The sequence below is a fragment of the Anabrus simplex genome, chromosome 6 (assembly GCF_040414725.1).
Source record: "Anabrus simplex isolate iqAnaSimp1 chromosome 6, ASM4041472v1, whole genome shotgun sequence".
In the NCBI taxonomy this organism is placed as follows: domain Eukaryota; kingdom Metazoa; phylum Arthropoda; class Insecta; order Orthoptera; family Tettigoniidae; genus Anabrus; species Anabrus simplex.
The window spans coordinates 184,780,117-184,807,584 of record NC_090270.1 but is presented as its reverse complement, the minus strand read 5'-3'; the positions used below and the strand labels follow the sequence as shown (position 1 = coordinate 184,807,584).

At 39.9% G+C, this 27,468-nt stretch overlaps 1 protein-coding gene across 4 annotated transcripts in view; it reads left to right on the top strand.

The window, feature by feature from the left end:
* The window catches only part of LOC136876276 (uncharacterized protein CG5098), a 577,938-nt gene that overhangs the window by 361,154 nt on the left and 189,316 nt on the right, over positions 1-27,468 (top strand). Inside the window, exon 1 of one of the 4 annotated variants that reach the window (XM_067150090.2) lies at positions 21,192-21,272. The exons of the other annotated variants lie outside the window; for them this stretch is intronic. Coding sequence (XP_067006191.2) covers positions 21,251-21,272 — 22 coding nt within the window. The 5' untranslated portion in view covers positions 21,192-21,250. Of the gene's footprint in view, positions 1-21,191; positions 21,273-27,468 lie in introns of those variants that run through there. 4 annotated transcript variants of the gene reach the window in all.

The window sequence follows — 27,468 nt, the reverse complement described above, 5'->3', positions numbered from 1 at the left end:
TGAAGTAAAATTAATTTCGTTACCAACCAGCGCGTTACAAATACACAACTACCAATGAGGTGTCACATAGGATACTAGAGGCCTAGGGCCTGTGCTTGATCCAGACCAATGGCTTTGTCACTAACCTACCCTAACCAATCCAGACCAATATAGGTGTCGCGCGGGATATTGGAGACCTAGGGCTGCTTCACGGCTTTTAACCTGGGGGCTTACACCCCCAGATCCCCTTTGCTTGATCCAGACTAATGGCCTGACCAGTCCAACCAGTGACTTTGTCACGAGACAATGGCTTTGTCACAAGATTCGTAAATTCAAAAGTAGCGCCGCTGCATTAGGACTTGTTATTTATATGAACAGTTGGCAGCTCTATCCACCGCACGATCAAGCCCTTCGCGTGACACGAACGAGAGAGAAACAAATGACGGTGCAATCGCACCTAGATGCGTGCGCTGGAAAATGTAAGTTGTTCTGAATTTTTGCCGGATTCAGCACTGTCTGCCATTAACACAAAGTCATCAGCCTACTATAGTTTCACCCAACTGAATTCCTCCTTGCCATTTTATACCTTTCAGTGAATGGTCCGCGTATACTATGAACAGCAAAGTTGAAAGATTTCAGCCGTGTCCAACCCCTGTAACTACTTTGGACCAAGAAAATTCATTCTACCATCATTTCCAATACATGCGTATTTATCTATATAGAAAAGTGTTTGATTGCCTATAACGTACCCCTAATCTCGTAATCCTCCAGTATTGCTAACATCTTTTTCCCTTGGTACTCTTGTCTTATACCTTCTCGAGATGTACGAAACATAAACTGATAGTTGGAGAAACATTTCTAAATGAAGCAGTAGAAATAGACCGTGTAATTATCCACTTAACGGCTTCACAGTCAATTGAAAACCAGCCTGTTTTAGTTGCCAGCCATTCAGTCTTATCTCCTATGTTGTCTAATAAGATTGAGCAATTATTTGTCAAGTAGTCAGAACTGAAAATAGTGTACACACCTAGTGACCAAATTAATAAATATGGTACTGGTAATTGGTACTAGCTCTAATCTATTATACTATCAAACCATAAAGTTGAGTTTGTTGTATTAGGCCTACATAATTTAGTTACCTTAATTGTAAAATTAACTGCACAGTTTTTTTGTAGTCTTAGTTTTATGATCTTTTAACTTTTGTTATTCTGCTGTTTGCTTTTCAGTGGCTAGATATTTCAAACCAACTATCCCTACACATAGTTATTACAGTGTCATAACTGTACTTGAGCTTTTATGATATGAAGATGAGAAATTGCGTGCACGCTTGTCATCTTTTTCACGTGCGGTGTAATAAGTGTGCCTCTACCATTTTGGCTGAGTTATGGGAACTGGTTGAATTATGAGGGGTTGATTACTGCCATTAGTGATTTGTTGTATGCGACCAATAGTCGCTAATGTCAGCCAAGTAAAACTTCCAGAGTGTTCATAATCTGCTGGTGGACGCACAGAGAAAAGAGTTGAACACTGCGTGGCACACTTTGACTATCTGGATATGCCAGTTGTCTGCTTTCTCATTTTCCGTAACATTTGAAGTACTGTGCAGAATAGCATAATACGAGTGGAGGAATGGCGTGGAATGATGTTAGTAGACAAGTAAATTTGAATGGCATTTAAAAAAAGTAGGAAAGATCCTGTATGAAGATAAAGCTGGAATTCAAGAGGACAAATTGAGGCAAATATTCCTATATAGGAAGTGGAGTTAGGGATGGGAATAATTTACCAAGGGAGGTGTTTTGATAAATTTCCAACTTTGAAATCAAGAAAAGATTAGGGAAACAACCGATAGGGAATCTGTCACTAGTCGCTCTAAATGCAGATTGCCAAGCGAGTGTGGTTAGGGTCACACAGCTGTGATCTTGCATTTGGGAGCCCTGAAGATGAATTTCCGTGGTTTCCCATTTTCACACCAGGCAAATACTGGGGTTGTACCTTAATTAAAGCCACTGATACTACCTTCGCAAACCTAGCCTTTTCGCATCCTTCCGCCGCCGAAAACATTCGATGTGTTAGTGTGACGTTAAACAAGTGCCGGTAGCAAAAGTAAATGAATAAAAAGAAATGCATATCAGAGGCAATTGTTTGTTTTATTGATTGATTGATTGATTGATTTAGATTAGTGAAGGAATTTCATTGTTGCAACTCTGAATGGTGAAGCTTCATTTTTCAGCTTTCTGTTTTGTTGCAATCTATAAACAGTGCAGTGTTATTTCATATTTTGAAGAATCAAGCAAGTTTCTTATGCTGTATTTTTCTCTAGGAAAAGTTCAAGGAGTAGTGGCCTTCCTGTGCCCCTTCACTAAATTCGTTTAGCCTGTAGCTTTTAGTGCCAGGAGTTACCGAGGACATGTTTGGCTCTCTTGGTGTAAGTCTTTCTATTTGTCCCCTTGGGTGATCTGTACATCTGGGTGTGAGATGATGATGATGTAGGGAGAGGGTGAAACCTGGTGTTGGCATGTAGCCTGTCAGGTATCACCAAGGTGGGGGGTGTCTGCTCAAGGTTTAATATTATCATCCGATGGATGAATCAACATAAGCAGCATCATGCCCTCTCTCCATGTGAACATTGCAGAATTGTATACAATAAAGCCTTTAATTGCGAGCATACTTTGTTTTGTGAACATGCTTGTAATACAAAGCACTTGTATGTTGTTGTTTGAGTCATCAGTCCATAGACTGGTTTGATGCTTATCCCATGTTACCCTGTCCTGTGCTAATCTTTCCATTTCTGTGTGACTACTACATCCTACATCTGCTCTAATCTGCTTGTCATATTCATATCTTGGTCTGCCCCTACTATTCTTACTGCCTACACTTCCCTCAAAACCCAACTAAACAAGTCCTGGGTGTTTTAAGATGTCTCCTATCCCAAGGGCATGGTGTGTCCGCGGCTACGAACTAGAACCAACTTATATCTAACTTATAGCAGTGTTCTCCCCAGAAATTTTTGTCAGCTGGGTGGCAAGAATGAGTGGCTGGGCGGGGAATACTACGTAAAACTTGAACATGAAAAGAATTTCAATTCATTTCCCTCAAGGCGTTAACAAAAATATCAGACAGGTAAACATGAACTGCAAAATTGAACTAGTTTAGTGTTATTATCACAAACAAGACATAACATAGTATTTTGAACTTCTAGTGTTCTATTGCTCCTTCCGAATCATGTAACAGCGGACTTGCCTACCACTCGGTTGCTGTGGACATGTGGACTGCCATACTGGTTTGTGACGTCATGCTGAATAGAGGGCTCGCATGCGAATCCACGGTAATCCAGACCCCCGTTCGCGACTACGTAGTGGTCAAGCTAAACATTTGATCTCCGATGCAATTCATGCAATTATGCTAATAATAAATTATAATTTAAATTTACAGTTACAGTATTTACATGTTAATTTGGAGCACACAATGACTCAAACATGTACCTATTAATATTATGAAATTAGCACATATCTAGGTTATATTAGCCGGGCGGTCTCTAAAAATGGCAGGGCGGTGCGCCCATTAAAAAGGTCCTAAGGAGAACACTGCTTATGGGCATACACTGAACGGAAGAGGTCATGGATACTAATTATCGGCAAAGATAGGCACAAATATGTTTTCAAAAAAATATAATTAGCTCTCGTTAAAACATACAGTACATTCTACAACCTTGATGGTTAAAATTTACAATAATTACATTTGATACTCGATAAAGCAACGGGAAATCTTATCCGTGCTGTCCCTCAAGTAAACCTTTCGATTCACATCTTTGCAAGTGTCTCTGTGTGGACTTCAAAAATTCGGCATTGATTTTAATAATCAGAGAAATCACACATTTATCAATTAAACACTTATTGCACTTTCATCCGAATAAATCGGAGAAGGTTGAGTTTTTTTCTAAAAGTTTCACTTCCTATCATTGGTTTTGATGTTCATCGGCCTAATATGTTTCAGCTGTTGAATACGACAAACAATAACATAATAAAACCCTTGTGTATTTACAGTGAGAAGCTACGACCTTGCGAATGCGAAATATTCCCTGGGATTGACTCCCAATTTATATATTCAAACATTAACTTACACTGAGATTAGTCTTAGAGTGGCCGCCTAAATTAAATATGACACGATAGATGATATATTGAAAATAAAAAATATCAAATAAAAAATAAGCAAAAGCTACAGTATTACAACATAATCCTACCAATGTTAAGAAATGAATGTAATTCTGGTGGTTATGAACCACCCATTTGATGAACTAACTGTACACGTCATAAGGGTCGAAGCCCTTCACTTCAACAAACTACAAATGGATTCTCACGAAATCTAACTTCAACAAAACAGTGATTATCAAAATATGAAATTCAAACACCTCTACAACCTGGGAAAGGAAACACACACATTGGCTGCATTATTATTTACACGTCGCTGTGTGACTCACAGACCTCATCGTGCCTGCAAGGTTCGAAATGGTGGCCTTGGTTTCGACATATTTTGGGACCCTGTAAAACAAATCCCTAGCTATTGCGTTCTTAAGGGTAACAATTAAATATTCCAATGTTGGTTTTATCATTACTTGTTACAAAGGTAGAAACCAATTTAAAAATATATCGACTAGTAAAGATAAATGCTGTGTCTGAAAAATCTGCCTTCTCCACCAGCCAGCTCTTCCCTTTAACACTAGGATTACCAAAAATTGTTTCTACCTACTTTTACCGAAGCGGTCATTTTGACCGATAGTGGCAGGTATTCGTTTCTTGAGGATATTGATGTCTGAAAAAGGTTCGAATTTAGTATAACACATCATACACCATAATTTAATTATTATCATGCATGACTTGTAAACACTATTATGAATAAATAAATAAATAAATAAACAAATAAGTACACTAGTAAGGCAGAATGTTCTTCTTACACACTTTAGCTTACATTATATACATATCTGCATGAATGTAACTTTCTGCTTTTCAACTTTTTTGTCGCACTGAAAAAAAAAAAAAAAAAAAAAACACACGCACGCACGCACACACACACACACACACACACACACACACTCTCTCACTCTCTCTCTCTCTCTCTCTCTCTCAACTTTGAAGTGAACTTAACAACAGACCAGTTGTTTTAGAGATTGCACACCTTTCAATTATCTTGTTCCCTTTGCACACTTCTTCCCTGATTGATGAAAAACTCAGCAAAACGAAATACTACGTGTTCACTTAGGGTCTGATCGGTAGGTCGCGTTTCATCTTTTCCAAGATAGAAAAACCGTTTACAACATACTTGACGTCCACATCCACAGCCAACCAAAATTTCATACTAAACTTTTCTGGTTTATTGGCCATATACTGCATAAATGGGCATCTAGCATTCGATGGAAAGAGCTGTTCATCCACGGTAATGTTCTCACTTGGTCTGAAGCAAATAGTAAAATTAGATATAAATTTGTCCCGCACAACATGTACAAGTGCCAATCTATCAATTTTCAGGTGATCCCTGCTGATAGATTTGTCATCGAATCGAAGAAACCTCATGATATCCAGGAAACTGTTTTGTGCCACAGTTTGGGAGAAAATTCCAGGACGTTCGTGTCAGCTCCATACGTTCCGCGTGCGTATAAAATACCGATGACAGTGTCCAATTCTTCCAAAGGAAGTGTCCATTCAGGATTGTTCAGAACTTCGCGGGCTCCAACCTCAGTATATCATTCGATGTGGCGCTGCTTGGATTCGTCAATAAAAAGACGACAAGCTGTAGCGGCACAAGTTCCTTCAATGTAGGTTTTTGTATGTCCTGTGGGACATCGGACTTCCCTCAGTATATTTTACTGTCTTCAACGGCCTGGCAGACTTTGTAGATCGACAAGAGTCCGCACTGTTCCATCCAAAGCGACTTCTTCCTCGCCGACCGTCATATGCTGACCACGCCCTTATGTTGACATACCACAGCGTATGCTCGGCCTTCTGTAGTTGATATCGTGCTCCTTGCTTGTAATTTCATTATCTTACTTAGTGTTTCCTTCACCTGAAAAATGTAATACCAAACTTACTTACACTGTGCACAGAATTACGTAAATACAAAATGTCTAACTTTGCTAGTGTGCGTGCATCGCCATTTGGCGGGTAGTTTCCTAACCTTTGAGGTCGAAGGCTGCTGTGTGATTTCATGTTCACGTGGAAATTCTGCAGGCTCGATGCAACTAGAATCACTATCCGAACTCTTTCCGTTTGTCAAGTTATACAGGTCTAAATCAGTCCCAGCTTCATCGCTTGATTGTGATGGGGAAATTATTTGCTTATGCTTCAGAATTTCGGCATCCATTTGCAGACTACGCTAGAACATGCTTCTTCGAGGGAATTACAATCGGGAAATCTAGTTTGAATGATTGTAACGAGTGAACACGATGATTGACTGCTCGTTATGATTGCACACCTTTCATTATTGAACAAATACTGACTATATTTTCCTGTCAGTGTATTTGTATCATGTTTGAAAAGAGCCATCGGCTGTCCCATCGCAGCACTACAATAAGTTCTATCCTATACTACGGTAATAAAGTACACTGTAATAGGTTGTTAGAGTGATATCCCGATCTAAATGAATGCCACATAAGTCTGATGGGGTAGCTACTGCAATACCGGTCAAAATGACCGCCCGGTAAAAGTAGGTATATGACCTCATAGCGCTAACTAGAAAGGGGTTACTGCCTTTTGAAGCTATGTGCCGAAAAGTACACTAAATATCGTTAAAAGCCACCGAAGGGTTTGTATGTTGTAACCGTGTAACGAGAGTGATAGAGAAAATAAAACCGAAAACGGTCATTTTGACCGCTGCGGTAAACCTAGTGTTAAACGCTCCACACCCTCGGGTAGACCATCATAAATTATGTGAATAGGGCTCACGCCACGGGACAAAAATCTCTTTGAAACAAACGTCTCCACAAATAAATACGTACTCAATGCATCAATGGCTCATCATTTCGACGGTATAAACTGACGCACTCATTGTATGCTAAAATCGGCTTAGGCGTTCATTTTATCCTATAAATATTTCTCAATATCGTGCTGCTATCATGTCAGTATATCTCAATTTTACAGAAGGCCAGAGTTCAGACACAGTTTCCTACCTAGCATAGTTAACATGGTTTTGTCATCTCACAGGCTAGCATTAACCATATTCTCAAACAGAGATATAAGACTGTATATTTATAATGAAGTGAATCTATTTTCAGTAAAGTCAGCATTTACTATCAAACCAATTAAATAAATTTTATTAAAATAAGAGGAAGAAAAAAAATCACATGGGCCTAACTAATGTGGGAGGGCGGATTTCGAAACCGGGCACGAGGTATTCTTCACACACAGATCATACACTTACTTATATTCTAATATGTAACAAATTCTACTACTATACGTTAAAAAGAGAGTGCTTCAACTATCCCACATTTATATTGTTCACAGGCACTTGGCAAAGATCCTACCGTCACATTACCCTGACTCATCTTGAATAGTCATTCAGATGAAAGTTACTCCTTTAACCTACCAAAATTAACTACTCTCTTCCCCTATCTTCCTCTGACAGCACTCTTAAATACCCACAAAACATACAGATGCAAGGAAATAAATGGGGCCAAAAATACGTACAATTACCCTAATTTGTTTCCTTCCTATATAACCTCAAATGACTAAAAGTAAAAGGGACTCTACCGACCACTCTAAGTGAACTAATCTAATAATTCAATATTAGAAATTATCATAACCCTATCCTTATTTTTTACATATTTACTAGGGGAATACAAGCATTACAAAGTCATAGCTTAGTACTCAACAGCTGGTTTGTCCTCCATCGTCCGAGTCCATGAGGGAGCCGCCTGCAGTGTTTACTCCATGGTACTGAAGTGGGAAGTCCCGGGTTCTAGATGTCCCTTGGTGCCTCTTGAGTAATCCATGGTATAAGGGTTGAAGTCACTGGAAATATACTAATCACACTGATTTTCACGAAGGCTTCTTCGGCACACGTCACAGTTAAATTTCCCTTTTTCCTCTGACAGAATGGAAGTTACGTACTTATTACTTTGATGCAGGGTGTAGCTAGTCTACCTCAGTCCGACAAGCTAGTACAAAAAACTCGCGGTGTAGTCAATGCAATAGTTCATTGCTCTGAATCATCGAGACATAGGGTATCTATATTTATTGTGAAACCCAGTTTTGTGCGTCTGTTTCTCTGTACTACTACAACTACGCCGTCATTCAGCACGATAATTTTATACTGGAAATATGTTTATTATCCAACACGGATTTCCGTGCTACCTTTTCACACAGTTTCAAAATTAATATTACACCACACGAACTCTCTCTTGCGCACGGGAGATTAATTCAAGGATAGTCCGATATTCGTCACATCAGAGCGTCACAGTTACACGGTGCGTACATATTACGTAATCATGTAATTTACGATCTGTAATTCCTACAGCACTATCGATCAGTTAGGTTCTCTATTGACACTTCGTAAGAGCAATTATACGTAGAGCACTCCCGTTTGTTTGGACATTTTCTATACAAAGAATAGGCAAAACCGACGACCGACCGTCTTTTCACCTCCAAGACTGCCTCGAGACTAAACAGCTACCCTCAGATGTGCGTGCGTATATGGACTCACATGGAGTGGGGGGTTAGACAGAGAAATGGCTTCCCACCATAATTTTGAGATCCCCAGATCCACAAAGTTTATGTCAATCAACGATGTGGCAGATTGTATGGCTCGCTAATCACAAATAATAGATGTAATGTGGAACGCAAAACTATCAGTGGTTTTATAATAATTCGTTGTCTAAATCAAGAGCCCAACGGGGAATCCCTGTTGCTGTCTGGTTTCACAGCTAGCGTTAGGACGCCAGACCATCTTATGTAACTTCTTTGAGACGTAATTTCATAAATGACATTATTTTATTTTGATTTATAATTTTGTCAATGATCCATTATTCTTGCTATTACTTTGACATGCGCTTCATAATTAATTTAAACGTTATTATCCCGAAAGTACTTCTAAAATCACCTCACGTTGGCTCTACTGTGAGTTGGCATTTGTTTTAGAGGCGGAGCCAGCAGAAACTATATTTTTTTCTCTTCTTCCCTCATCACGTGCACTCAGTTCGGGGGTTTTATAAGCCAAGGTATGCGTTCATTAGGCGCCGGACTGGCGAAGAGATTGCGCAACATTATGCAACTGAGCTACCATACTAACAAAGAAGCTCCAAGAATACTTAATTCCCACATATATAATTCCAAATAAATATTCAGTGTGACGATACTGTCGCAATACGTACTGCACATGTTTGCAATAAGTTCAGTTGATCCAATTTAATTTAATTTTGGTTTTAATTTTTAGCACCGATGGATCACTTTGACAACCTACAACTTACTCAAGAATATGTAGTGTGCATTTCATCGGAAACAAAAGATCTGGACACCCACTAAGTCCAGCCTACGTTCCGACAATATTTCCAGATGAATACAAGAAGAGGAATGTGTCGCCAGGACCCAGCTTACAGTGCTTTCACAGACAACTCAAGCAATAAAAAAGGAAGAATCAGATGGAAAATTTTCAAGTACAGTTTGCCCAAGTAACATAACCAAGGATGTATCCGTGGAAACAGATGCATCTGATTTTCATTGTTCATGTCTTCGTGTTCAATAAATGAAAACAACGTAAATACACAAGTATGTATTCCACTTAATTTCGGTCTGGTAGGGGACATTACGAAACATGATAAGATGTGTGGAACGAAAGACGATCATGCAGTCATCAAGGGTCCAGGTCTCCAAGGCTACAGTTCCATAAGGAACAATACACAAATGCGTGATTTAACAGGTGTGAACTTCAATGTCTTCGCCTTGCTGCTTGCGTTATTACCAAACTGTAACATTTCAAAATTATCTGAAGAAATCAGATTATTGATTTTCCTAGTGAAAATTAAAACCAGACTCGCCTATTCTGCTTTGAGAGTGTTATTCGGTGTTCACAGGTCAACAATTTCACGTAATTTTACGACTGTGCTTATGCAACTGGCACTGTGTATGAAACATTTCATATTCTGGCCTAGTAAGGCAAGTGCTCAAGAAACAATGCCTTCAGCATTTAAGAGAAATTACAGTAATTGTCGATTCATTATTGACTGCACGGAAATTAGGGTTGAACAGCATACCCAAGTAGATCAGAGTGTGTATTTCTATTCTCAGTACAAGGTTACTTACTTACTTACTGGTCGGCGCTACAGTCCTTGTAGGTCCTTGGCCTCCTTTATCACCTGCCTCCATTCATCTCGGTCCTCAGCTTTTCTTCTCCAACGTTTAACTCCTAACTTTCTAAGGTCATCCTCAACATCATCAATCCACCTTTTTCTGGGTCTTCCTCTCCTCCTCCTTCCATCAAGTTTCCCTATAAACACCTTTTTTACGGTGCAGGTTTCTGCCATTCTCTGAACATGACCGGGCCACCTAATTCTTCCCTGCTTAATTTTAGCAACAAAAATATCTGGCTGGCCAAACAGTCCTTGCAGCTCTACATTTGTCCTCATTCTCCACCCATCCTGCTCTCTTACTGCACCGAATATCTTTCTCAATATCTTCCTTTCCCACCGTAACAGCCACTGTTCTTCTCTGGAGGTCATCACCCAGCATTCTGACCCATACATAACTATTGGTCTTAGTACTGTTGTGTATATTTTAATTTTTGTATTCCTGCTGACATTCCTGGATTTAAACATATTTTGCAAGGCGTAAAAGCATCGGTTTCCACTTGTTATACTCTCCTGTATTTCCACGGAGGTTTTATTGTCCTCTGTTATTATAGAGCCTAGATATTTGAAAGATGTGACTCTTTGATATTCCTTCCCATTTAATCTTACTGGGGTCCTTCCTCTTACTCCCTCTGTATCTCCCATCTTCATATATTTTGTTTTGTTTGTATTCACTTCTAGTCCTAGGTCCCGTGCTTTCCCTTCTAATACTGAGTAGCTCTCTTCAAGAGCTCTTTCATTTCTTGCAATTATTGCTACATCATCAGCATATGCTATCACTTGTACTAATCTGTTCAAAATGGTTCCCCCTGGGTTGATGGGCAATTCACGGATTACTTTTTCCAATGCTAGGTTAAAAAGAAGTGTGGAAAGTACATCTCCCTGTCTTAGTCCTCTCTCCACTAAAAACTCCTCTGACAGATCTTGCTCCACTCTCACCTTGCATACCGTTGTTTTCAAAGTCATTTCTGTTAATCTAATCAATTTCCTTGGGATTCCAAATTCTTTCATAATCTTGTAAATTCTACCCCTATCTAGACTGTCATATGCCTGTTTAAAATCAACATACAGCTGATGTAGCTGTTTGTCATATTCATAAAATTTCTCTAGCACTTGTCGTAATATAAATATCTGATCCAGAGTAGAGCGATGTTTTCTAAAACCTGCTTGGTAATCCCCTAATATTCTTTCCATCCATAATTCCAATCTTAAGGCTAGTACCTTACCAAAAACCTTGTACGTTCCATCCAGCAAGGTGATCCCTCGATAATTTCCACATACTGCCTTATCTCCCTTTTTATGTAATGGGTAAATTATACCCAATGTCCAATCCTTGGGTATTTCCTCCTTTGTCCAAACCTCCTTAATCAATTCATAAACAGCCTTTTCTATTCCCTCTCCCCCATATCTCAACAGCTCTGACTCCATTCCATCTTCACCTGGGGCTCTATTATTCTTTAATGCATTAATTGCAGCTTTGACCTCTTCTAAGTCTGGCTCTTTTACTGATTCCTCTTCCAATTCTCTTTCTTCCCCATCAACATTTATATTTTCCTCCTCTCTATCATCTTCATTATTTCCATTGAGTAACTCGTAAAAATACTCCTGCCATCTTCCAAGCACTTTGCTTTTATCACCCAGAAGGTTTCCATCTTTATCCTTGAAGAAAACAGCTCTTGGTTGAAACCCTCTCTTAATGTCTTTTGTTCTTTCATAGAACTTTCGTACCTCGTTTCTATCCTTCATTTCATCCAGTTCTTCGATTCTCTTTCTTTCAAAAGCTCTTTTCTTATATCTACATATCTTATCTGCTCTTCTTCGTTTCTCTCTATACTCTTCTACTGTTTGTCTTGTTCTCCTTTGAAGCATTCTGTTCCTAGCATCATTCCTCTCTTGGATTAGTGTTGAACATTCCTCATCAAACCATTCTGCTCTCTTTACCAATTTCTTCTTTCCCAGGGTACTATCTGCAACTTCACTGATAGTTGTTTTCAGTATCTCCCATTTATCTTCCACTTCTCCTTTCTCCCATAATTCCCTTTTTATTGCCAAAGATTCAGCTATTTTCTTTTTGTATTTCTCTTGCAATTCCTCATTTTTTAGTCCTTCAATATTGTGCTTTGCCTTTCTTGTTACTTTTTCCGTTCTTGCCAAATCTATTTTTTGTCTGTACTTGACTCTAACAAGATAGTGGTCTGTATCTGCATCAGCACCTCTGCAGCTTCTAACATCCATAATATCTGATGCATGTCGCCTGTCTATGATAACATGGTCTATTTGATTTCTTGTCACACCATCTGGTGAAATCCAGGTCTCCTTGTGAATGTTTTTCCTAGGATGCCAAGTACTTTTAATTATCATCTGCTTTCCACTCACAAAATCAATCAATCTCAATCCGTTATCATTACTTACTTCATGCAGGCTTTCTTCCCCTACTAAGTGTTTGTACACTTCTTCTCTTCCAATTTTTGCATTTAAATCTCCAAGGATAATTTTCACATCATGCCTTTGAACTTTATTAATTTCTTCCTCCAATTTGGTATAAAATGCATCTTTCTTCTCATCTTCTGCCTCCTCAGTAGGGGCGTACACACAAAACACAGTTACGTTGAAGAATTTTGCCCTAATTCTCACAGAGCACATCCTATCATTGATTGGAGTAAAGTTGATCACGCTTTGCTTTACTGACTTATGTATGAGGAATCCTGTGCCATTACTGCCTGCTTTTTCTCCACTGTACATCAAAATATGTTGTCCAGACATCATCATCCCTTGCCCTTTCCATCTTAGTTCCTGTAGAGCTGCTATTTTCACTCCATACTTATCCATTTCATTCCTTAATACTTTTAACTTGCCAGGTCTCTTCAATGTCTTAACATTCCACGTTGCTAATATAATATCATTTTTCCTTCTCTTTAGCCGTTTTTCTCGCCGGTTCGTCACCAAGTTTTCCAGTCCTGCATTATTCATTCTTAAGGTATCCGTAACAGTTGGTTTTTTTACGAGGTAGGGGAGTTAACCGTACGCTCAACCCCCAACCTGGAGGACCAGGGTATCACTCTTAGTCTGGATCATCACCTTAGACCTGTCCAGCTTGGGTGGCCTTACCAGGAGCAGATGCTCCCGCCGGCATAGCTCTAAGGATCATTTGACCACGCAAGCCTCCAATAAACACCCGGCAAAATATATTTTGCCTTCGTCAAGGTGGTGATACCTTCGGGAGGTCAGTACAAGGTTGCTACACGGCAAAAGTTTTAATTGCAATCACGCCTAGTGGTATGATTGCCTTTAAATCTAAATGTTACGGTGGAAGAGCTAGCGACTCATGCATACAACTGACAGTGGTTTATTAACTTTCCTTCAACCTGGCGATGAGGTCATGGCTGATAAAGGATTTACTGGCATCAGAACTAACTTATCTGGCCGCGGTGTCGTAGTAGTGACACCACCGTTCTTACATGATGGGAGATTAACAGCTGAGGAAGTTGAGAGTACTTACAATATTGCGAGTGTTAGAACTCACGTAGAAAGGTGTATTCAGAGAATCAAAATATACAATATATTACAGAAATTGCCAACAGAACTTTTTTCACATGTGGATGACATTGTGCATATGTGTTGCGTGTTAACGAATTTGCAACCTCCAGTAATTAAAGAATAGTTTGAGAATTGTTCTACCATCAGTTTGTTTTATATGTTCTTTGTTTACATTTTGATCTTTTCAACGTTCAACAAGCAGGAATTGACGAATACATAATAATTATTATTATTATTATTAGGAATACCGCTAATTTTTGGCAAGTAATTATTGAAATAGAACTTTGTAAGTTTGGTGAGACATTCCTCGACATACTTATTGTCCTGATAAATAATGTATTGTCAACTGTTGTGCTTTGCTATATACATGTAGATCACATTTCCCCAAGCCAGTTACGTACATCAGTATTTGTATTTGTGTGTAATACATATGACTTGTCTTTAACTGTATGTTATTTTGCTCGTCAAAGTGATGATAACGTACTCGCACATTTCCTGACTCATCTACTATTGGTTTATCTTTACTGGTTGATGGGCAATTAATTTCTAACACTCTGTCGGCTACTTTTCCTTTGAGAACTATGCCATCTGGAGATCCACAAATCCAAGGTTGTTTCTTGCGGATTATTAACCCACATCAGATAACACAAACACCAAATGAACTTCTGTAGCATTCTGTTGCTTCACTTTCCATTTCACTTCCGTAAAAAAGATTGTTCAAAGCAGCTCCCCCAATTGGAGATTCAGTTACAAAAGTGAGAGCTAAAGTATCAAAATTATGTCACGTAGTTTTGATCTGATGTGCTTTCGTGCTAGCAGATATTCATCTTTCTTGAAATCATCGAGGCTTCCTGATTGAGATAGAGTGTCCAGGGAGATTTTAATTATATGATCTGTATCACCTGCACTTTGCTGGTAAAAAACATTTCATCACTCGCAGTGCGAAAGGTGTATTTGTCTGGCAAGCGCATGTCGTTAGAGACTTGTAAATGTAGGCCTAATAGCTGTGTCACAGTTTCCTCACATTCTTCTCTCTCCACATCATTCATTATCCTGTCTACCGTATGAATGAGGTGACTACGGCCCTGCACGATTGTTCGATTTCAGTACTTTCTTCTGCTCGAAGCATTGTACGAAGACTGCAGTGGATGTGTTTGAAAATATCCTCAGTTAATTCGAAGAGGGGAAGAGATGTCTCCAAAATCTGTTTACCGAATAGTTGTCCGGCTCCATGGCTAACTGGGGTTAGCGTGCTGGCCTTTGGTCACAGGGGTCCCAGGTTCGATTCCAGGCAGTGTCGCGAATTTTAACCATCATTGGTTAATTTCGCTGGCACGGGGGCTGGGTGTATGTGTTGTCTTCATCATCATTTCATCCCCATCACGACGCGCAGGTCGCCTACGGGCGCCAAATCAAAAGACCTGCACCAGGCGAGCCGAACATGTCCTCGGACACTCCCGGCACCAAAAGCCATACGCCATTTCATTTCACCGAACAGTTCTACTCGTTTGCCTTTTCTGTATTCTTCTGTTGACATTGATTTTGGGCTCGGTGTTCCTCATTGTTGAGGACGGTCTGTTTTGGAGACAACACTTTCATTATTTATATAATACACTACCCCAGCTACCTGTTTGCAAGTTCCTCTGGTGCCGGCAGGACGGGAATATTCGTTGGTAGAGACATTACGATTCTGGTCAACCCGAACACAAAATAAAAATGCGTACAACTTAGCAAACATGCATTGAGTAATCCTTACTAAATAAACTTTATATATTGTTACCTAACTACACCTTGCCTACCTCGAGTTTCACGACATAAGGCGGCAAAGTGACAGACGTTTGTAGGGTGACTTTTGTTGTGATGTATCCGAAACCATTCAAAATTAACTCTTCAACGCCGTTCGCGTGGCCACTGACAACAAGGTTTCTACCTTTATTGCATAATGATTCACTTAGATCCCCGAATTGAATCGTTTTAAACCCGCAACTTGTTCAAATGTCACACATGTTGTACTGAGACTCTCACAGTACGCCTCACCTCTAGTTTCAGAACGGGCCACTATGTAGCGCTAGTAGTAGTGTTTCAATCTATCTGCACGGTGCCTACAGCATGGGAGTATTTGGAAATGGTAATGAAATACTTGTTTTCTTCGACATGCCTGGTGAAACTAACTCACATGAGACAGGCAGTAAGATGATGCCAGTGTGAACTGCAGGAACCGGAAAGGGGGGTTGTGTAACTGTGAATGGGAGCAAACTAAATACAGTGTGTCTGAAAAGTCTAGTGAATATCAACATGGTGGAGGTGCATGCGCATTCACAAGGCTTTTCAGAGACATGGTGAGAAGCACCACATAGCATGGAGTATATGTGACTGGCAGGGTAAGCCTTTTATGGCCAGTAGAACGTAGTTAGTGTGAGAGCACAAGGGAGCAATGCATGAACATAAATTTCTGCTACAAATTGGGGAAAATGGCGACGGATTTGCACGAAACATTAGTGTAAGTGCATAGTGGGGAAGCCTTGAGCAGAAAATATGTTTGAGTAGTTCAAATGCTTTGGCGAAGGGAAGTGAATGAAACGACTGAGGATAAGCCCCATTTGGATTGGCCGTCGATAAGTACTACCCCAGATATGGTCGGGTGAGTGACATGCTGTCACAAGATCAGCAACAGACTTGGCGATTGATGGCGTACACATGAGCATTAGTAAGAATACGATTTGCACCATTGTCCTCGATGATATTGGTAAATGGAAGCAGAACGGATGGACATTTCATTACGGTATACGATTGGGATCTATCCTTTCAACGAACTGTCGTCACGATAGATGAGACCTTGTGCTATCAGTTCGATCCACAGTCGAAGGGGATATTGATGGAATGGCTTCTGCAAATTACTTTCTGTTTCCCCCCCCCCCCCCTCTGAAAATGGTCATAAAACGTGCAAATTGTGTGGACGTCGCAACCATCCAAGATCATGACAGCCGCTCTACGATCCTTAAAGAGGATGATTGACAGTTTATAGAAGCTGTATTAACATGCCAAATGTGTTGTAGGTAGAGGTGATAATTTTGAAGGGCAACAAAGGAAATTTGTTTTTATCTTCTGTTATTTTTTTTTGCGTCTTTGAATTCCAGAAGCACATGCCAAACATATTACACACACCATGTACCATATTCAGCAAAACGAACAACACTGAAATATGATTTAATTGTGTTGGTACGGTATGTGTTCAAAATGTGTACCATCACGTCCAACACATTGTTCATACCGTTCCTGAAGATTATTGAAGATATTGATGAAATGAGGTTGCTGTTAGGACACAAAAAATTGTTATATTCTCTTGTAATATGTAGTCATCTGGGGGGCAGGAAGGGTACAGAAGTAGGGTAAGTGATGCCTCCACAGTGCTGGCTGTAGCTCCATTCGTAGTGTATCCTTTGCAGTTGTAGGGGTAAATTTCTGGCATGGTGGAAATAGTGCAAATTCCGCACAATGGTCTCTGTAGACTACCTTTACATCTGCTGAACATACCCCTATCACTTCAGCAGAGTTTCAGCAATGTTCGTCATAGACTATGCTTTGGGGACTGTTAACACCTGTTGGAGAAGTTGTCTGTCATTCTCGTTTGTAGTGGCTGTTTTTGGAGGCCCTGTTGTCCCTTTCATTGACTTAAGACTGATCCTGAATGATGAAAATTGTCAATGTGTTATTTGGTGCCTCCTTATTGACTCGGTACTACATTCTCCATATGTGTAATCTGGCCTGGGTACTTTTTCCCCCCCGCTTTATGATATGTAAATATTTCCTGAATGAATGTGTACACAGTTTTTAATGTAATGATTATTATTCTTCAATAATGCATTACTAACATTTACATTGTTATGAATTTAGATGATTATGGATTTTGTTTTTGTTATCTTTGTAATATACGTGGAAACTCGCAAAGTGTTAATTGCAAATAGAGTCTCTGAAGTTTCCTGCCTTGTTTCTTGTAGACGACTTAGGCATTTAGGCAAACTATATCCATCAAGTATCAGAGCATCTTTTAATAATACTTCTGGAGACGTTCACGAGCACTTTTATAGCTGTGGAGTTCACTGTCATTCTTATCCACTCCTCCCATATTCTTATTATAGTCAAGGGCTAACATTGGTTTCTCAGTAACTCCCTTTCTCAAGTTTATCTTCTCCATAGAATTATCTTAGAAAGTGCTTACAAGAATGACATCACGCTTACCTTTCTGCTTCATGATCATCTGTTTCTTTCGATAGCCTGAAACTCTTTCGCCCTTTTGTAATTTTGCCTTCTTCACGAAGTCTGGAAACTCCTTTCTCTTTGTCCTGATGGTCCCTTCATTTCTCCTTTCACAAAGTCTGGCTCCATGGCTAAATGGTTAGCATGCTGGCTTATGGTCACAGGGGTCCCGGGTTTGATTCCCGGCAGTGTCGCGAATTTTAACCATCATTGGTTAATTTCAATGGCACGGGGGCTGGGTGTATGTGTCATCTTCATCATCATTTCATCACGACGCGCAGGTCGCCTACTGGCGTCAAATCAAAAGACCTGGACCTGGCGAGCCGGACATGTACTCGGGCACTCCCGGCACTAAAAGCCATATGTCATTTCATTTCCTTTCACAAAGCTTATTTACCAATGTTGGGCTAGTATACCAGCTATCAAGGTACAAACAATATCCCTTGTCTAGTAACTGAAGAACTTTTCTTGCAGTTGTACACTCTCCTGGATGTTTCTGACCATACACAGTGTCCTTACCAGTATACACAGTAAATTTCCAAAAATATCCAGAACTACACTCACACAATTTATAGAGTTTAATGCCATATCTGCTGCATTTTAAGGGTATGAACTGTACCCAGCTTGGCCGTCCTCTCCAGAGGAGAAGGGATTCATCAACACAAACATTTTGTTCAGGAGTATTGATGGAGGAAAATTTGGTTAGGTGATGGTTGAGGATTGGCTGTATTTTGTACAGTTTCCTATTGTGAATCTGAGGATCAAACTTGGAATTATCTGCAAAGTGGAGGAATTTTAAAGGCAGGTGGAATCTTTTCTCAGGCATAATTTTAGAGAAATAGGGAGTAGCTATACTTAAACGTTTTGTGAACAACAACCTGTTGAAGGAGAAGTTCAAGGAGAGTTTCATTTCAACAGCATTTGCGCCTGGCAGCTTCTCGCTCAGGATCGGGGGTTTAGGTTAGGGTTAGCGGCTAGAAATTGGTTTACATACAAGTTTATTCTGTGACACTATGTGCGCCACTAAAGTCTGTATTTATCATATTTACCCCCCAGTTAAAGCAAACCTTGGTCTTAGGGAATAATTTGCAATGAACTGAGCTGGTTGAGTTACATTCTCAACGCCATCTGCATAACTTCGTTTGCCTGGAACCATTTCACTTCAGGATCAGTTTCATGTCCTCTTTTTCAGTATGTATCGACTCATCATCATCTGGTGAAGAAAATACCTCATCATCACTCTTAGCTTCTAAAACTGTTGAAATAGCCGTACATTCAAGCCTATGTGCTTTATGTTTGGAGGCCATACTTCGCGACATAAATGGCTGCGCGAGAGCTTTGTTCAAGGCGCCGAAACAAATACATTATAGGAAGCTGTAACTGCTCTACAAAACAACGTAACGTGTTCTTGTGGTAAACACATCAACTAATACTATAGATTCCATGGACCGGGCGAGTTGGCCCAGTGGTTAGGAGCGCGAAGCTGTGGGCTTGCATTGGGGAGATAGTGGGTTCGAATCCCACTGTCGGGAGTCCTGAAGATGGTTTTCCGTGGTTTCCCATTTTCATGCCAGACAAATGCTGGGGCTGTACCTTAAGGCCATGGCCGCTTCCTTCCAACTCCTAGCACTTTCCTATCCCATTGTCGCCATAAGACCTATCTGTGTTGGTGCGATGTAAAGCCATCTGTGTTGGTGCGATGTAAAGCCTCTAGCAACAAAAGAAAAGATTCCTTGGCAACGTCATATGCCTTCATTCTCAAGATAAATACACAATAAATTTTGCGATTGATTTAATGGTTGACCTTCAAGCACAATCATTTCTTGTATTTTATCTAATTATTGATCTTTTAAGTGTAAATATGTATTTTATATTGTGAATATTTCTTGTATATTTGGCCTAGTCTAAGTTCGGCTGATGACGTCTAACAACGTCAAAACCGGTGCCGAGTAACCGAATTAAAATGTTGTAATTCAAACTGAACAACATAATTATTTTGTTTTGAAAAGGTGGACCTTTTGCAATTTATATTGCTTTTTGTTATTCTCAGTTCAATACGGACCCAGGATGAAGTTTTTAACTTTAAATGATTTATACCATTGTACTCACCGTAGAAGTCCAGCACAGAAACGCCTAAAGATGTCATACCCATTTAAGGTTAAGTCACTTCTCATACTGTTCTCTAATGTAAAGCAAACTCTGCTGATTCTGACACCGCACTCCATATGACCAGAAATAATGTTCCACGATAAACACCTTCTCCTCTGTTGTGAACACCATAATTGCAGAAATGAAGAAGGCAATAAATTCACAATATATCAACTATTCTTCTTCCTAGCATTTTCCTGCTGTGCAGGGTCCGCTGTTGTAATCATTGGCTCACCATTTTTGCACTATCTTGGACATCGTGTGTTCTTAAGTTGAGAGTCAGTCTTCATATCAACATTTACTGTTTTTCGACATCCACTTGGACATTGCCCATTAATGTCAAAGGAGTGGGTGTAATTAACAACTGTTCCAGGTGCAGCATGCAGGACGTGACCATACCCTTGCAACAGTTTTTTCCGCGCCTTCTCGGTGATGGGTGCTATGCCCATTTTTTGGTGAACGCTATCATTTTTGACATGAGCAGGAGTATGATGCTCGTCGACCAACAGAGTATATGCATTTCCATGTTGTGTACTGGGCGTTCCATAACTCTGTCAGCTGGTCGACATTCAACACTGTATAATGCAATAGGACATATCACCATGCTGTATATTTTGAGCTTAAGATGCAGTGGCATTCTTCTGTTGCAGAACCTGCAACTTCCCTCCATCTCATCCATGTTGTCTTTATCCTACTTTGCACTTCATTACCCATCCCACCTTCAGCCTGTAGGTGAGATCGTAGATACCTGAAGCTTATGGTCTTTGTTACAATCTCTCCATCAACTTGGAAGGAGCTGTTGTTTGGGATGGTTTCCAGGTATTCGGTCTTCTTTTTTGTTCATTCTAGGACCGTATTGTGAGAGATGGCTGTTCCAATCTACAACTTGATTCTGCAGTCCTGTTCTGGTAGTGTCAACAAGTGTGACATATAAGAGAGTCCAAGGCACACTCCTTTGCAGGCCCTGTGCCATTGTGTCTATGATGAAGTCAAAGAGCAATGGGGACAGTGCGGAGCCTTGGTAAATACCAACTTTCCTCGTCATAGGATATAAACTTCATGGTTTTGATCCGTATTGAATTGTGATCACAATAATAATGATTAAATTAATGGGAAGCTCTCCAAGATGCCGACAGAACAACATACATGACTTGTGTTTGTGTATAACATCTTGCTCCATTTGATAAGTGTTTCTGGTACACCATGGTCACAAAGTGTAGACTATATCAGATTACACAATGTGGAACACACTTGAAAGCCTTTTCAAGACCAAGGAAGGCAGTATGTAGTAGCTGTTGTTCCTGTTGGTGCTTTTCAATGAACATTCTGGCAGCAAAGATTCCATCGGTTGTTCCAGCACCCTTGGCGAAGCTGCGTTGGTTGGTACTAATGCTGATAATATTGTGTAGTTGTCGATAAAGGATTCTCTCAAAAATCTTTGTTGTGTGCGACAGGAGGGGAATTGGATGGTAATTTGCATTGCTTAAAGATAGACACGGTGATGCTTGTATCCCAATCACTGGGAACAGAGCCAGAGTCACTATGGCATTGAGGTTGTGTGGTTCAGGTCACGTAGCTATTAACTTGCATTCAGGAGATAATAGGCTCGAGCTTCACCGTCGGCAGTCTTAAATATGTTTTGCTGTGGCCCCTCCCCCCCCGTTTGTTTACAAGTTCCTTTACGTCGCACCAACACAGACAAGTCTTACGGCAACAATGGGAGAGGAAAGGGCTAAGAGTGGGAAGGAAGTGGCCATGGCCTTAATTAAGGTACAGCCCCAGCCCTTGCTTGGTGTGAAAAGAGGAACTACAGAAAACCATCTTCAGGGGTTTTTCTCTCCTTCCTTTGAGTCCAGTGCTATATACAGGTCAATACATTGACTGCGCCTAGCTTCAGCAAATCCAGTTTCTATATGCCTTCTTTTGATGCACATTTGCTTGTCAGTATGGTGGGAACTAGGTTTTGTTATACCCAAGGTTGCTGTGGCAGTTACGTGACATATTTGAAGTAAGTTTTCCACTTGTTCATTGCATTCAGATCGACGGGAGAAAATGTATGCTGCCTGCTAGGGTTTTGTTATCGTCTTTAAGCTTCCATCATTTGATCTTCTTGGGTGAATTTACCCCTCCACCTCTGCGATGTGTAGAGATCCTTAAGTCCGCTGTGAGCAGCTTGTGTTGAGGGGCTTCACAGTTGGATGGTATGACCTTCACATCTGATATTAGTCGTAGATCACGGCGTCAAGCAAGGATTAAAGTCAATTTTGAAGTGGTTGATACGATTTTTGAAAAATGTGTTACCGGTAACTAAATTTGAGTTCCGTCATCATTTCAGATACCGTAGCCATTATCAACATGGCAGCTGTAACCATCCTTGGTGTGACCAACTGCCCATTAAGCTCACTACAGAGACGTGAAAACTCATCTTAAGGACACACTGAAACATAATCTTGTGGCTCCTGTCAAAATTGTTCCTTTCTGGGTCGTCAGAGCCAGATTGTTGCGCATATACAGAGAAGGCACGAAGTTGAGAGGATGCAGTGTCGATTGTAATTGACATAAGGTGGTCATAGTGCTTCAGCAACTTGGTTTCTCAGGTTGGTGCAAACGATGAAGGCAGTACCATTCCTGTTGGATGTACCATAGTATATCAGTTTACAGCCATCTCCGATGTCATGAGATTCCTTGCCTTTCCAACATGTTTCTTGCATACATGCAATGGCCACCTTCCGTTCTTTCAGCATCGCTGTGCTTTCGTGGCTGCATCCAGTAAGAGTCCCAATGTTGAGTGTGGTGATGTGTAAATGTTGTCTGCTTTTGGCTAGCTTCTTTAATTGGTTCTACCCTGAACCTTGCCCTTGTCCAGATGTGCCAACTCTCCCGATTGAAGCTTGAGACTCCAGATTTTTCATCGTTCTTCCCGATCTCCCGATCGTCGGGACTGATCCCCCCGATTTTCAGAGCAGTTTCAGTAATTTTAGTATTATTTTAAACTCCCACACATTTCCCCATTATAACGATTTATGGCTGAGTATGGCTGGTCGATAGTAGTTCTAATAATCGCAACTGAATGGCAGTACGGGGCATGGTGGCCAGCCAAGTGCTCCTCCTTTTGGTCTATAATACAGTAAAATACTCAAATAGTTTAATAATAGGAAGTGGAAGTCGCAAGCGAGTAACCTAACCTCAGAAGTAGACATCTACCCGGGGCAGGACCTGCATAAGTTCTCGTGTTACGTCGCGCAGTAGTGCTTCTTGCTTGTATGCCTTAATATTTGTTTTGGCCAAAATGTCAAAAAAGAAATATGATGCAGTGTTTAAAAGATCTTATAGGGAAGAGTTTCCGTGTTTCAGTGACTCCAGGAAGGGACCAACGTTCACATTCTGTACAATATGTAAGTGTGATTTTTCAGTTGCGCATGGTGGAAAGTGTGATATACTTAAACATGTGCAAACGAAAAGACAGAAGGAGAGTGTCCAGTGTGTAGAAAGAAACCAGAAACTGAACTTTTCATATAAAAACTAAGATGTAAATCCTGTGACGAATTCCGAGGTTTTATTTACGTCATTTATCATAAAACATAACCAGCCTGGAAATTGTGCTGAGCACGTGGGGGTGGGGCCTTTATTTCGCAAATTGTTAAACCATAAGGGTGTGCTAAAACAAACACAGCGGCTATCATTACAGAAATGTGCATGGAAGAAAGGGTGAAAATTGTATCACATTTGCAGGTGAATGTATTTTCTGTTGTTACTGATGGTAGCAATAAAAGCGACTTGATTGTTGTAACATTTTTTTTAGGCCTGAACTCCATGAAATTCAGAGTTGTCTACTCACCGGGCGAGTTGGCCGTGCGCGTAGAGGCGCGCGGCTGTGAGCTTGCATCCGGGAGATAGTAGGTTCGAATCCCACTATCGGCAGCCCTGAAGATGGTTTTCCGTGGTTTCCCATTTTCACACCAGGCAAATGCTGGGGCTGTACCTTAATTAAGGCCACGGCCGCTTCCTTCCAACTCCTAGGTCTTTCCTATCCCATTGTCGCCATAAGACCTATCTGTGTCGGTGCGACGTAAATCCGCTAGCAAAAAAAATAAATTGTCTATGTATCTAAATTAAAAGTGGATGCTACTGGAGCTAACATTGCCAATGTTTTGCTCTCAACTTTTCAGGAATTCTGCATTCCATTAAAAAACTGCCTAGCTCTTGGTGCTGATATTAGTCCAGTAATGGTAGGATTAAAGAATGGTTTGGCAGGATGTTTGAAGCGGGAAAATGGTAACATAATAATTGTTGGTTGCTCTTGTCAACTAATTAATCTTACTGCAGATTAGGGTGTGTCGTGCTTGCCTGTAAATGTAGATGAAAGTATAATTGATATACAGTATTGCCGTTGATGCTTTCAAGGCCTGTACTTATAGACATGATACTGTATAGGATTTTGGGTTTATGCCGCGTCAAGAAAATTGCTTAAGAAGCCTTTCTCGTGGACAGTTGAGATTTTCTTCTGATGACGCAGAGCACAATTCTGTGCGAAACGTAAAGAATTTCACCTTATTTTTTTGACACGGCATAAGCCCAAAAGCCTATACAGTATCATGTCTATAATTGATATATTTTATCATCTGGAAAAGAGTGCAAAGAGGAAAGAAAAGTTCAGAGAATTTCAGACTGTACAAAACACAGAGATCAGGAAAATTCTGAAGCATGTGCCTGCTCGATGGTTATCACTAAGAAGGTGTTTAGGTAGAGAATTTTTCTGCAGTGGGACCCTTTGGTTACTTTATTCAGGGCGAAATTGTGAATAAGGATTCTCAGATGGGAACTTTGAAGACTTACAGAATTCCTAGACACAGTCTAAATGCAGATGTGTCTTGTTTGTCTGAAAATGTGAAGCATTGTCATAACATTTCACCATACTCCTCAGTTAAAAAGAAAACCCAGTCGTCAGTTTCACCCCAAAAAAAATGAAACTACTGATGACACTAAGAGCCTTGATTTTTCACGTGAAGAACAACTGTTCATGTTCCTTTCATCAAATTTATATAAATCTTTTTGCCCTTTCTCAAGTTTTATGGATAATTTTGAGAATCCAAATGTAGCTCTTCAGTGGATGCCACACATCGACTTATTGAAGTCAGTTTTGGAGGAACTATTGAAGAATGTGATGGCAAGGTTTGTGAAACCACACGTTATTAAAAGCCACTCCTCTCTCCTTGATGTAGATTATCATACTCCAGCAAATTAAAAGGATGATCTGATGATAGGGAACTCTGCATTTGTTTTGGTGAACACTTTGAAGTCTGAGGAAAAGTGCATATTCTTTAAGTCTGTTAGAAAGTGTTTCTCTTCATCATGTGATTACACAGTACACATTTCTGTTCAAAGATGAGTTTTAATTGAGCCGCAAGAGCCAAAGTGGTCTAAGTCAATTTTTTCCCATTCTGAGAAATTAAAGGTTTTGCGTTTCGTTCTATGAAAATTCGGGCTTGCAAGAATTCATGATTCATTTGATGAAATATGCAGACGATTTATTAAAATTATATTTGATAAAGACATTTTAGTTACTTGTTCCTTAAATTGCTTTTTATCGTTCCTAAAATTTGGAGTACCACTTTTCCTGTCAGCAATTTACTCATAGTGAAAGGTAAAGTGGTACAAATCAAGAGTTGTACCACTCTTCTGATAAATATTTGGCCAAGTTGACTAAAAGGAAAATGTATAGGCTGTGTTTTAACCTCTAATATGGCAATGTATTTATAAAATAATTCTTAACGATACATAATGTTGTACAGTAGATGTGAAACTGCTCGTACGGCTTCCATGACAACTTTTTCTCTCACAGATTGAGTTAAAATAATTGCTCTGTTGTTAAATGCTAGCTACACAATCTGGTCTAATAGTTCAGCAATACGGACACTCATGAATTATAAATAAATTGTTTTGCCCAAATGTAAAACTTTCTGAAAATTAAGTTATCATGCTGAAATGTAAACAGACTTTATAATGGAAGATGTCAGTTTACTCAATTTCACAATCTACGTCATATTCATCTTGTAATTGGTTGACATAATCAGGACCATACTTCACAGCCGAATTCACAGTATCACTTGATTGAAGAAAGTGTGGTGTACCGGAGGGATGTATGGGAGAAGGGTCATCATGTCTCTCTTCTTAGCCTCGGTGACAGGTCACACAGCATTGTTGAGAGGGATGAGTTGAACACCAGACAAACGAGGACGGCCACGAACACGATGTGAAGGAGTAATGTCCAAAGTTTTGAAAGAGATTCCTTCAGCGAGAGATTCCTTGTACAGAATGAGATAAGGAGAGTCTTTCTGAAAACGAAGCCATCAAACATGAAGCCAACTGAACTTTTCATTTTGCGTGTTCGTCTTTCTAAATGTTACACTTTTCTCTATGTCTTTTGTTGAGACAAAGTCATTCAGAGCCATTCTATAAACGGCGAAGGGTTGTTTTCTCCTTGCCTTTTGAATGGTATTACACCAAACATCAGGAGTGAAAATTTGAGCAGTTATTGATTTTCTCTCGATAACTCTGAAATCCCGATCGTTTGCAAGAAAGGAGTGTCCTGATAGCATGAACTTTGAGTGAATTTCCCTTATAAAGACTATTATTTCTTTAATAACACCTGAATATTAAAAATCTAAATAAAGAAAACAATACCGATACTAGCACAGTTACAAAGACTTTTTGATTTTAGAACGTAAATAACAACAATAATGAACACAGAACACAACCACGTGGCCGTGACGCTTGATTTATACCACTATTCCTGTAAATGCGTTCCACTCTGGCATGATGGGAAGAATGCATCTAGCGCTCTCAAGCGTCTCCCATGGGAGTTATCGTTATACCACTTCTTCACAACAAATTTTCATGCGTTATAAGTGCACTGAGTGGTATAACTAAAAAAATGACATTTCTTGACTTAGACCACTTTGGCTCTCAGCGGTTCAATTAATGCAGAAGTTGCATATATTTCTGCTATAAGTAAGGCGTCATTTTCTAGCTTTATATTTTTCATTAATAAGTTTCCAAACATTCTGACTAGTGAAACGGAACATATAGATAAAGATACTGATGTTGTGCACTCCCAGTTCTGTAACTTTCAGCTCGAAGAAACAGACTTGGCAAAAGGAAGAATAATCTAAGATTGATCAATCCTATGAAAGACACGCATACATTTACACGTAAAA